Source organism: Vulpes vulpes, chromosome 2, assembly GCF_048418805.1.
Source record: "Vulpes vulpes isolate BD-2025 chromosome 2, VulVul3, whole genome shotgun sequence".
Taxonomy (NCBI): Eukaryota; Metazoa; Chordata; class Mammalia; order Carnivora; family Canidae; genus Vulpes; species Vulpes vulpes.
In genome coordinates this window covers 104,859,167-104,872,530 of record NC_132781.1, presented here as the reverse complement: position 1 = coordinate 104,872,530, position 13,364 = coordinate 104,859,167, and the positions used below count along the sequence as shown (strand labels likewise).

The 13,364-nt window shown below is 38.1% G+C and overlaps 1 protein-coding gene across 1 annotated transcript in view; it reads right to left on the bottom strand.

The window, feature by feature from the left end:
- Window positions 1-13,364, bottom strand: part of CUBN (cubilin) — a 256,413-nt gene that overhangs the window by 59,106 nt on the left and 183,943 nt on the right. The window contains exons 51-55 of the mRNA XM_026016002.2: window positions 10,488-10,637; window positions 8,325-8,446; window positions 7,574-7,799; window positions 5,897-6,084; window positions 456-612 (exon numbers count right to left, since the gene is read on the bottom strand). Coding sequence (XP_025871787.2) covers window positions 456-612; window positions 5,897-6,084; window positions 7,574-7,799; window positions 8,325-8,446; window positions 10,488-10,637 — 843 coding nt within the window. The remainder of the gene's footprint in view (window positions 1-455; window positions 613-5,896; window positions 6,085-7,573; window positions 7,800-8,324; window positions 8,447-10,487; window positions 10,638-13,364) is intronic.

Sequence of the window (13,364 nt, the reverse complement as noted above, 5' to 3'; positions counted from 1 at the left end):
GTGAGAACAGACACACGTAAGTCCCACCCATGGAAACTGAGTTCAGGTGGCCGAGTGAGGCTGCCAACAGAACAATCAGTGGGTTCTGCAGGCACCAGTGATTTCCATGTGGGGGTCAATGTGCTGCTTACCAGGCACACGGATTGTCTACTAATTACCACTCCTGGGGCTTCTGCCTCATTCCTGCCCCTCCTCTGAGTCTTAGGCTTATTTATAGATGTCCACCAGTGGCACTCAGGCCTTCTGTGTCATTTCTCCATTGGCCCACCACTGAATTCGGCTCCACTCTCTTTTTGAAGGAAAGGTGTACTCTCAGGATTAGGCAACCTACCCACACTCCCCAGTGGACCCCCAGTTCCAGTTTACCCTGGTGCAGCCCCTGCTCTTCTGCAAGCCTGCCAGGTGCAGCTCCACCCTCTCAAAGACCTCCAGGGTTGGTTTTTGGTGCTACTTACGGCTCACAAAGGATGCAGAGAAGCCCTGGGCTGGGGTTTCCTGAGACTGGAACACGGCTATGAACACGTTTCTTGGTGTGAGGATGGAGCCAGGAGCCACGTTCCCACAGCCCGTGGCTAACAGGGACTCGGCGACTTCCTCAGTCCCTGCCCACACCTAGCAGAGCCATAAACATAGCTTAATGCTTGATGTTTTTCCCTGTCCATAGTTTAGTGTCCTTAGGTGGGAAAATAATAGAACTCAGGTATATACAGACCTAAACACAATAGTAAATGAAACATGCAAAATTGTAATTTTTTTTCTTTGGAGAATAGTGTTTTAAGCTGCTTTTTAACAGCATATCCCATTCTTGACTCTTCCAAGGAGACTGTGTTCAGTTTTGTGTAGCTAGGCAGTGATTTCTAAGAAAACAAATATTACTCATTTTCTTCTTACCTTCTTCTACCTGGCTTAATCCAAGTAAGATTACTAGGTGTCAAGGGGGGGCAGAGCAGCAACGTGTGCTACTGTGAGGCGATTGTGACAAATCAACATACTTGTAGAGCATGAGGCAACTGGACAGGAATTCCAAGCATGTGTGTCACTAGCATGAATTGGAATAAATCATAGAAGACTTCCTAGGCAGTGTTCAATTTTAAGATTCATTGTGAAGAAAGAATGAGATTCAGCCACTAGGTGCTGTTGACTAAAAACTCGGTTGGCAACTCCCAAGTTAGACCTAGGCTGTCCTTTCCTTGGCCCAGCCACTTCAAAAGAAGTAAGTTCTGTGCCCATTTGAAAAGTAGTTGCCAAGGAATACACTGTGAGCATGAAAATTCCAAGTCAAGCCAATCCTAACCATCCTAATCATCCTAACCGGAGAGAAAAATATTAATCATACAATCACAAATTTAAATGCAAAGTTCCAGTTATGAAAGGGATGATAACAGGGCCATTGAGAGTATATAACAGGGGGATGTACCCCTGTAAAGCAGAGGATGTGCCTTCCTAAAGAAGCTCCTGTGGGGGGGATCCCTGGGTGGCGCAGTGGTTTGGCGCCTGCCTTTGGCCCAGGGCGCGATCCTGGAGACCCAGGATCGAATCCCACGTCGGGCTCCCGGTGCATGGAGCCTGCTTCTCCCTCTGCTTGTGTCTCTGCCTCTCTCTCTCTGTGACTATCATAAATAAATTAAAAAAAAAAAAAAAAAAAAGAAGCTCCTGTGGGAAGGGGCGGGGTACTTCAAACTAAGTTGCCAGGGAGTTTGCAGAGTCCCCGCAAGCCACGGAGTTTGTTAGAGATCTGTCTGACCACTGTCCTAAAATGGACAGGGGCCACTGGAAAACTTACAGCTCTAGGACACCTAGTTTTTGGAGATCATTATAACATGGAAAATTGGAGGAAAAGAGAGGATACTGGGAGATCAGCCAGGAGAACTTTGCAGTCGTTCAGACACAACAAGATCACAGAATTTAAAATGTTGAGTCACTCAAGGAAAATATTGATATTAGGTGATTACTGAGGAAGAGACCATTCAACATGTTTAGCCAGGGGCAACCCACCTAATTGAGTGAGTCTTGACCAGGAGCAATTGTGCCCTCCCCTGGGGACATTTGGCAATGTCTGGAGGCATTTTTGATGGCAATATTTGGTGCAAGGGGTAGCATGTAGTGGGTAGGGGCCAAAGGATCTGTAAACAACCTATAATGCACAGGACAATCCCCATCCTCACCACCAGCTAAGAATTACCTAGCCCAAGAAAGTTAAATGGGTCTGAATAAGTCTTCCCTATTGGACATTTTCTTCATACCAAATTATACAAAATTACTCTTTTGAACAGATCACTTTCAAGAATATGCCCCAAAGAAAGCAATAAAATAACAAGCCATTAAAAACATTTCTGTGGGCAGCTCGGTCCATAGGAAGAGGTATGAAATGGCACTGATTCATGGCACTGATGTACTATTTCTCAGTTCTTTAAAGTTGTATCATTTCCAGTGATTTTCAAACACTTGGTATCCAGCTGTTGGTTATATTACTGGTTAAATCATGTTTGCCATTTATTAGATATAGGAGGGGTCTGTGATGGGACCTGTTGAGAACAAAGACACAATATTCCACCAAATACCTAAATTCAAAAATGTCTCAGGAAAGAAACACACACTTCCAAATTTCTGTAATATCCTCATTAAGCCCCCCAATCCCACACCTTAACTATATAGGAGAATAGTTTATAGACGTTTTCTACTCACATTTTTTAAAATTATACATATGCCTTGCTGAGAGATAGTTATCTGCACACACTATTTTTACAACCTTATTGAAAAGGCAAAGTGACAGCTAAAACTTTTAATAAAGAATCTCAAGTGCTTTAATTAAGAACTTCAAGAATGATCAAGTGCTTATACTTTCCTGAAGTCATTAATTATGGATCTGACATCCTACCTTTTGGCCCAGGAACAAAAATATTGTAATGAAAATAATGGTAAAGAGTTAGTCAATATTCATGGCTGCCTTGTCAGTCAAGAGCTCATTTCACTGCCTATTTGACCCAGGACACATTAAAACCATATTGGACCTACAGAATGTCATGAAGTTGTCATTAAGTCAAAAACTTTCTGACTTTTATTAAAGTTTTGCATAATTCAGGTTGGCTACACATGATATTTTATCATTCTATTTCTTAAAAAATTATTACTTATTAAGAGATGTACAGATTCACATGCAATTATAAGGTATAATCTAGAGAAATCCCTTGTACACATTCCCCAGTGTCCCCCAACATTGACATCTTGCAAAATTATAGTATAATAACATAACCAGGAGGTTGACATTGATGAAGTCCAATGATCTTACTCAATTTCTCAGTTTTAGTTGTGTTCATGTGTGTGTGTGTTCAGTTACGTACCACCACGTTCAAGATGATGAATAGTCCCAGTACCATGAGGGTCCCTAGAGTTGCCCCTTTAGGATCATACATAATTCACTCCCACACCCCCATCTTTCTAACCTATGGCTGTCCTCCACTTCTAATGATTGTTGTTTCAAAAACATTATGTAAATGCAATAGGAGACTATGTAACCTTTGGGTATTGGATGTTTTCACTTGACATAATTCCTTGGTGACTTATCTAAATGGTTAGTCTGTCAATGGTTGTTTTTGTTTGTTTGTTTGTTTGTTTGTTTCTTTTACTGAGGACTTGTATCCTCTGGTAGGTATGTGCAAAAGTTAGCTTAACCATTCACCTGTTGAAGCACATGTGCACCGATTTTAATTAGGGGCTATTAACAGATAAAGCTGCTATGAACATCTGTAAATGGGTTTTTATGTCAACATAATTTTCATTACTCTGGTATAAATGTCTAATAGGGCAAATGCTGGATCTTATGGCAAGTGCATATTTAGTTTTATAAGAAACTGCTGAACCATTTTAGAGTGTCTATACCATTTTACATCCCCACTAGCAATGAATAAGTGATACAGCTTCTCCACAACCCCGCCAGAATTTGGTGTTGTCATCATTCTTTATTTTAGGCATTCTGATAGGTGTGTAGTAATCTCTCATTGTGCTTTTAATTCTCATTTTCCTAATGGCTAGTGACGTTGAACATATTTCTATTGCCTATTTACCATCCATAAAACCTCTTTGGTGAAATATCTGTTCAAATCTTTTCCCCATATTCTAGTTGGATTCTTTGTATTTTTGCTGCTGGGCTTAACTGTTCTGTATATATTCTAGATCATAGCCTATTGTCAGATAGGTGATTTATAAATCTCTTCTCCCAGTCTGTGGCTTGTCTTTCCATTCTCTTCACAGAGGCTTTCACAGAACACAACATTTTTAATTTTGGTGAGGTAAGATTTATGTTTTTCTTTTTATGGATCAGTTTTTAGGTGTTTAGCCTAAGAAACATTCATCTACCCCTAGGTTTTGACAAATTTCTGCAATTTTTTTCCCCCTAAAAGCATATAGCTGCACATCTTGCATTTTAGGGTGTTTCTATTTTGAGTTAATTTTTGTACAAAGTGTGAGGTTAAACGTTGCTTGCTGGACCTGGTCCCTCTTGCTATCTCTGCCCACCCTCTTCAATGTCTCTTGGCAGAATCAGGAAGCTCAGGCCTGGTAGGGGAAGAGTGCTTCCCAGGCCACTTAGTTTGGGCAGGGCTCCAAATGGATCTCACCTGCCAGTTGTGTTGGCTTTGCCAAATGTCAGAGGGATTCCCACTCAATCAAGAGGAGAAATGGGCCTAAATAACTTTTCAGATCCCATTTGTACAACCGACGAACTTGCAAGGCTTTACATATGCCTATACATTTGATGTTTACTCAGTCCCTGAGAGAGAGTTCATTTGCTTCATGAAAAAAGCAGTTAGGAAAAGTTGAATTAGATGTGTTTTATTATACACGTTTTATAAAAGTACAGGATTTTTATTTAACCAGAAAGCATGGATCAGTTAAATATGGAACATAACTGGGAAGATGATACAAAATAATAGCATCTACAGTAAAAAGCCACTACTATTCATTAGGTGGCTTTGTGTTCCAAGTACTGAGCACTATTTATGATATTATATCATATTACCTCTAATGCTTAAAACAGTCCTACTAAAGGACAAATTGTTCTCTGCATTTTATGGTTGAGAAATTAAATCCAAATGTTTAATTAGCTCACAGGGGAATATGCAGGTGGTAAATGCGTAAGATATGAATGGAGTCCAGACCAATGTGAACGTAAGGCCAATGTCTTTCTCCCTAAAAGGTGGAAAGATCTCTTAGAGATATATAACATATGAGATGCAAAATAGTACAATCGGAATAAATTTATCATACAATCATCACGATCAGAAGTCGATGAAAAGTCGATGCCATATAAGCAGTATTTGGAACTTTAAAGGAAGACAGCCTTACTGACTGCCCCACTGCCGTAATTTTATATGAGTCTCTCATGGTCTTTTCAGCATGTGGGCTCTTGAGACCCACAGGGGAGGCTGGCACTTGCCACATCTCTAGCCTTCTGTGATTTTCATAGCATACTTTAAATATTGCCTGTAATGGGGCTTACATTTGTTTTGTCTTTGAGGATATTAGAAAACAAAAACAAACAAAACAAAAAATTAAGAAAGCAAGCAAGCAAGCAACAAAAAAGTCTGGCCTTCCCTCTTTAGTTTCCACAGAAAGGAAGAACCCTGAGTGTGCACGAGAATTTACTAGGGCCAGAAAACAATTTCCTTAATTAAGTTACTTTGCCTACATACTGGCAAATTAAAAGTCACAGGGCAATATGTGTGTTGTGGTTCAAATTTTAACTCCTAATAGGTGAGATTTCTTACGTTTTTATTCAAGAAATCCAAGCAACAAAATTGCCCTTTTCTTATTTTGAGAGGCAATGAACCGTTTCTGGTCTAAATGTTTATGTTCACAAAATCAGTTCTGCTCCAATTAAATAAACAAGCGTACTCACCTTCACAAAGCTGTTCTGACACTGTCCATCACCACTGGGGATTCGGAAGTTGTTGTCAAAGCTGATCTCCAACTGCTTACTTTCGTGAGTAATGACTGTCCAGGAACATCTGCTATTCTCAGGAAAATTCTGAGGCCAGTGAGGGGATCTGATTGTACCATTATCTGAATGAAGTATTCCCCCACAACCTGAAAAATTGTCATGGAATAACTCATTAATTTGAGAGGAAAATAGCCATTGTAGTAGCCCACGACTTCCAAAGGAGACACATGTCTAAATATGAGATTTCAGTTTATCTTTCCTTACAGATGAGTCAGTGGCCTTCAGGGCAGGTATAAAACAAGAACTCTCAATAAATGTAAGATGCACTTGATCCAGAGGAAGTTTCAGCTGTTATTGTTTTGTTACACTTATATTGAACTCACCCGAGGCCACTAATCCTTGCCATAAGGTGGATAGACTTCTATTCTTTTTTAAACAGCAGCAATATTTTTTTTTTACTCCCCTTGAAGCTATATAGTATCTGTGAACCAACAATCCCAAGTTCTGCATTTTATTATCATGAGCACATGAGAATACAGGTCTACACTCATTTGTAATTTTACTCTAACATACAGGACAAGAGTAAATGATTGATTTTGAGGAGAAATTCTTCTGTTAAGCAATCTGGTTCACTCATATTGAAACACTGATGGATGAAAATAAATGACATAAATGATTGAAAGAAAATCTCGAATTATTTTATGCTATTAAAATATGTAATTAAGAGAAGACAAATGGAAAAATATGAACTCAAAACAAAATGAAGCTAAAGAGTATTTCTGTGTCTTTTGCTTTTAAGCGCTTGGAAAACCAATGGTACACCTGAAAGTCCCCTCTGACTTCAACAGCAACCAGTGATTTAATGAGAGAAAGTCTGATCCATTCCACAAAAACCTTCATAACTCTGACTTTCCTAGAAAGAATTGCACTGTGTGGTACTGCAAGGCTTTAAAGAAATCCTGACTAAAGTATCCAATGTGAATTCTTATATTTTCTGAGAATTTCCATGAAGTTCATATTTTATATGCACAAAAGCTACCTTTTTGAAATCAAATCTATTTTATTTTGCCACCTACAGAGCACTCATTCTAAATCACAAACCTTGTCACTTTGCTGCTCAAAACTCTTCAATGGCTCCCCATTGCTCAAGGGACAATATAGAAGACAAGGCTCTTTGTGGTATGGACCATTTAACTTCCTGCTCTGTTTCCCACTCAGCATTCTGCCTCCCAGCTCCAAATATTCCAAACTATTTGTGATTCCAACACATATTGTCTATTATTTTTGATTCTCTGGTTATGCCATGCCCTTTTGCCTACATAAGCAACATGGTAAAATGTTAAGATCAAAACTTCTGCGCCCCACTATCTTTATTCAAATCCTGACTCCACCAATTATCAGCTTCATGACTGGGAAAATCATCAACCCATTCATCCTCAGTTTCTATCCACACAAAATAGAGAAAATATGTGTAGATATTGCATCTTCCTTATGAAGTTGATACATGGATGATGAGGGTAAATGTTCCAAGTTAAGTTTGACAGAGAATAGATAGAAAATGCATACTTATTAAATTAGCTAATAAATTTTAAAAAAACACATCAATTTAAAAAGCGCAGAGAATGTTTATTTTACCTAAAGTCTGTGTGTTCCATGTAGCATAAAATCCACCATTTTGCACAGAATGGTCCGAGTTAAAAATCACCACCAGCTGGTTGGAACCAGACTGGATTGTCCTGGGGTTTGAAGTCCCACAGTATTGTCCTATGATGGGTGATCCAGGAGAACCTCCATTCCTGACAGAGACAGAATCCCAAGCACAGGTTGCATGGTCTTCAATATCAAAGTCACTAAACGTCAGCTGCAGGAGAAAAAAGAAATAATGAGGTGCTCCGAGTTGTAAGTGAGCTTAGCTACTTAGAATCAGATACTTTAGACCCTTAGAAAAGGTCCCCTCACAAACTCTTTTGTTTTGTTCTAATTTATATAATTTTGTATATATGTCTCTTCTTTAACTCTCCCCTGCACTCCTCTTTTTTTCCTTATTGGGGCTTCTATTAGAAATTTGAGAGGGGATATTTATCCTAGAACTGGAGTTACTGGAGGACCTCCTCAGTCCAGTGGGCTGGGATGGCAACTCATAACCAGAATGTGATTAACACCTCCCTCCTGGATGGGAATATCTTCTACATATACTTCTCCTATGCTTGCAAAAGAGATTTTTTCAGGCACTGTGCACTTGTAGATATCTACACTCTAATAACATTTTGGGAAGAAAATGAATTCATCACAAAAGCAAAGCCTATTCTAATAGCTTGCTTATTAAAAGAACTCTGTTTCCACACCAGACATGGTATTTTTGTTGTAGAAGAAAATCAGAACTTACAGTGATGGTAAAGCCTTGTGGTGCTTCCAACAACCAGGAACAATGGGTCAAGCTGTCATAAGAGGCTGGATAGTTGGGGCTTGCAATCACTCCACTCTCACCCAACTGTATTCCACCACAGTCTGAAATTAGATTTGTAATCTTTTAAATAAGATACAAGAAAACAAACAAACAAACACCTCTGCAAAGCCTCTGCAAAGCCTCTGCAAAGCCTCTGCAAACACCTCTGCAAAGTAAATAGGTCTTACAGCCATCATAGGATTTTTAAAAAAGCAACCAATGAATAGATGAAAGTAGATAAAAGCAAAGGAGAAACTGGGTAGAAGATTAGAAATAAACAAAATCTCATGTAATGTTAATTAAATAGAACCACACAGTGAAAACAGGATCACATTTAGTACAAAGGAGAGGAATATAATCTGTACCACAAATGGAAAATAATTAGATGTGCCTATAATAGACACTCTGACTATGGACAAAGTAAATAAGCTTGCCTTTCTTGAAAAAAACAAACAAACAAACAACAGGCTAGCAAAAATAAATAAAAGCTGGAAGAATATAATCCATACCATAATGAAAGAATTTGTCATTTGATGAGAAGCACTTATACCTGTAGTCAGCTATCAAAGTATATATTAACATAGCAAGTTGAAGACCAGATATATTTTTAAAACAGGATTGTCTGATTTTCTGCATGGATAATACTGCTTTCTGAAACCTGGCTCTCTTCTTTCAATCCAATAAAGAAAAATCAACTGGCAAAATGATTGCTCAGTCTTGCTCCCTCTCCCAATAAGCCATTTGATTATAACACAAAGAGATGTTAGATAAAACTATAACCAAAACATACTTTGATTCATAGCCAAACTTAATAGAAAAGAAGAGGATTTCCAAAATCTATAAAAAATAAGTATCTTCAAATTCTGAGAGATAATCTCAAACTGAGAATATATCAGTCAGAACTAAGATGTAGGCCCCAGAGGTCAGGGTCCAAGGTCTTGATGACCATGAAGGAGAACATATGGCCTTGGACCCCCTAGAAGGAAAGGGCTGGAGTTGAGACTTTAATATAACATTAAGAGTCTAAAAGAACTGCCATATTAGTGAAAGGGACTAGAGAAATTCTGATGGCCCAGAGAAGCAGCAAAGAGAAATGCTGTCTATCTTGGGCTAAATTTTCAGATACAAACTGAATGTCACAGATGCAAATCCAAAACAAATCATTAGTCAATAATATCTAGCAATATGTTCAAAACATACATCATAGGCAGGTAGGGTCTATCCTGGAAATTAAAAGATGTTTTAACAAGAGAAAAGTCTTTCAGTATATAATTTATCATATTAACATATTAAAGGAGGAAAACAGAAACATCTCAATGGATGCAGAGAAATTATTTGATAAAATCTTACATTTATTCAGAATTTTAAAATTGCATACTAACAATTGAAGGGACTTTCTTTAATCTGACAAGAACCATTTATTAAAAACCTAAAAGAAATCAATATATTTAACAATGAAGGGTCACATGTATTCACCTTAAGGTCAGAAACAAGTGCTATCATCCCTTCCATTCAACATGACAGTGGCCTAGCCATTGAAATAAGACAAGAAAAAGAAATGAAGTTTTGGGGCCAAAAGAAAAATAATATTATCACTTGTATAAGATATGATTGTTTACACAGAAAAACCAAAGATAATCTATGACAAAATACCAAAACTAAAAAGAGTGCAGGAAAATGTTTGAGCTAAAGATCAATGTATAAAAAATTTAAAAATTCCTAAATATCAAAAAAAAAATCCTAGATATCAGCAACAATCAATCAGAAGATATAATTTAGAACATCTCATTGACATTAGCAACAAAACCAACAGCTACCTAGAAATTAATCTAATGGGACACCTGGGTGGCTCAGTGGTTGAGCATCTGCCTTTGGCACAGTGCATGATCCCAGAATTCCAGGATTGAGTCACACATCGGGCTCTCTGCATAGAGCCTGCTTCTCCTCCCTCTGTCTATGTCTCTGCCTCCCTCTCTGTATCTCTCGTGAATAAATAAGTAAAATCTTAAAAAAAGACATTAATCTAACAAAATACATGTGTGATACTTATGGAAAAAATATTATTATATTGCCAGAGTATGAGAGCTTAATCACATGTCTTACCTGTAAAAGAATACTCTGCATGGAATCCAACATGTTCTACACGTTCATTGGTGACAAAGTGTATCCATACCTCAGGATAAGGTATAACCAGTGGCACTATAGGTTTTGAAGGTCCACACAGTCTCCACATCAGAGGCCCATCAGCATTACCTGAACAAAATAACACACCAAATGCCATTACTTACAAAGCTTTTGAGAAATACATTCAATGAGTTCAGTAGGAAGGTATTGACACACATTGATATTTTGATTTAGTAGCAGACATTTCACAAAGTTCCTTTCTATCTTCATCAACTGCAAAAGCAAGAGTCCCTTCATCAGGATAGAAAAAAAAAAAAAGAAGCTTTTTTTGTATGGGCATCTTTCTCTATTTTGGGTACCATTTTGTTCCAAATCGTGTTTTCATAATTATTTTAGATACCTAAACAAATACAATTAATTAAAAAAAAAAACAAACATTTGGATGTGCCTTTTTTTTTAGGAAGTAAAAAATATAATGCCAACAGTGACAAAATATAAAAGTGATAATTATCTAAAACTTTAATGATTTCTTCACTGCATTTAATCAACTAAAATGAATAGGATATCCAGTACTCGGGCTAAAAACTATCAGATTTGGAGCTGAGTATTTTATGATGGTTAATTTGATTAATTTTTATAGAATACCTACAGAGCTCACAATTAATCTGCTCTTTACTTATTCTGTCAGACTGACATCACTGATTTTTAAGTACACAAAATAGAGTATTTTAACTGATCTAAAATTGGGGAATAGAAAGTAGATTGCATTGAACTGGCTGAAATTTGATATACAGCTGTTCTGCTTAATTCAATAGCCAATGTTTTGTTTTGTTTTGTTTTTGTTTCTTGTTTATTTAAATTCAAGTTAGTTAATATATGGTATAGTGCTGGTTTCAGGAGTAGAATTTAACGATTCATCACTTACATGTTACCCCTCATGCTCATTCCATCAAGTGTCCTCTTTAATGCTCATCCTCCATTTAACCCATCCACTCCATCCATCCCCCTCCAGCAACCTTCAGTTTGTTTTCTATAGTTAAACTTCTCTCATGGTTTGCTTCTTTCTCTGCTTTTATCTTATTTTTCCTTCCTTTCCTCTATGTTCATCCAATTCATTTCTTAAATTCCACATGAGTGAAATCATATGAAATTTGACTTTCTCTGACTGACTGATTTCACTTAGCATAATAACCTTTAGTCCCATCCACATTGTTGCAAGTGGCAAGATTTCATTCTTTTTGATGGCTCAGTAATATTCCATTGTGTATATATTCCACATCTTCTTTATCCATTCATCAGTCAACGGACATTTTAAGCCAGTGGTTTTGAATCAGGTGTCAATGGTGAGGGTTTATCAGAATCACATAGAGAACATTCTCAAACAAGTTCCATTTCTCTCATAAGTCTTCTCTATCTACATCTTCTCTACCTTCATCTACCTACAAGGGCCCAGATGATTCTCCTGCTGAGTCCCCTGGTCTGTGACCACAGACTTTATCAAATTCTCCTTGAAAATTCTGTCCACTATATTCTCAAAGTCAGCATTGATTCAATAGCTGCCCTAGAACATTGCCACCATCTCATTATATTGGTTTCTGCTGCTTTCAGCCTCCTTTAAAAAAAAAATTGTGGTAACATGAAACTCAGTGAACCTCAAATAGCACTGATGATCTACAGTGTTACTTTACTTCTCTCTCTCTTTTTAAAATATTTTCTTTATTTATTCATGAGAGACACAGAGAAAGAGGCAGAGATATAGGTAGAGAGAGAAGCAGGCTCCTTGAGGGGAGCCCAATGTAAGACTCAATCCCAGGACTCTGGGACCACATCCAGACACTCAACCATTGAGCCACCCAGGCATCCCTACTTCTCTTTTTCTTTTTTTAAAAAATTTTTTTTTTATTATTTATTTATGATAGTCACAGAGAGAGAGAGAGAGAGAGAGAGAGAGAGAGAGAGAGGCAGAGACACAGGCAGAGGGAGAAGCAGGCTCCATGTACCGGGAGCCCGATGTGGGATTTGATCCCGGGTCCCCAGGATCGCGCCCTGGGCCAAAGGCAGGCGCTAAACCGCTGCGCCACCCAGGGATCCCTATTTCTCTTTTTCAAACCAGGAAAAGAGTGTCAATGTAACAATGGAGGCAATTTGATGGATCGCCCATACCTCAACTAGGAGAAAGAACTAAAATGGATTCATCTCCTATGAAGGGAAATTTTTTAAAATTCTTAAGAGAATTATGGTTCACCAAGTAAACCTTAATCCACTTCTCATGAAAACAAAGACAAATTTGACCCCTTTGGGGATAATTCCCCAAATAGCTTCCATGTGCTTCTCCATCAGGTACACTGCAAAACTTGTTTTGATTTCTATGTAGAACTTCTGTAAATTCAGGAAATCACTGATACATTTCTGACCATACTAAGTTCCAGTCTTTGAGGAAAGAAGTCTTGAATAGTAAAAGATCGAGGGAACCACCTGAACTCATTAAGTGGCAGACAAGGGGTGTCTGGGTGGCTCAGTCAGTTAAGCGTGTCCAACTCTTGGTTTCAGCTCAGGTCATCATCTCAGGGTCATGAGATCGAGCCCTGTGTCATGCTCTGTGCTCAGCACAGAGTCGGCTTAGGATTCTTTCTCTCTCTCTCCCCCACTTCTCCTCCCCTCCCCTTACCCTCTCTTTCTCAAATAAATAAATAAATCCTTTAAAGAGAGAGAGAGAGAGAGAGAATACAGATAAGCTGAATCTATCCTGAGTGTCTCACATCAATGAAACATAGAGTTTACTTGCAAACTCTGATCCATCTTGCTCACCATTCATAGGGCATGTTACCTCAGCTGGCTATGCACAGAATTACAGCT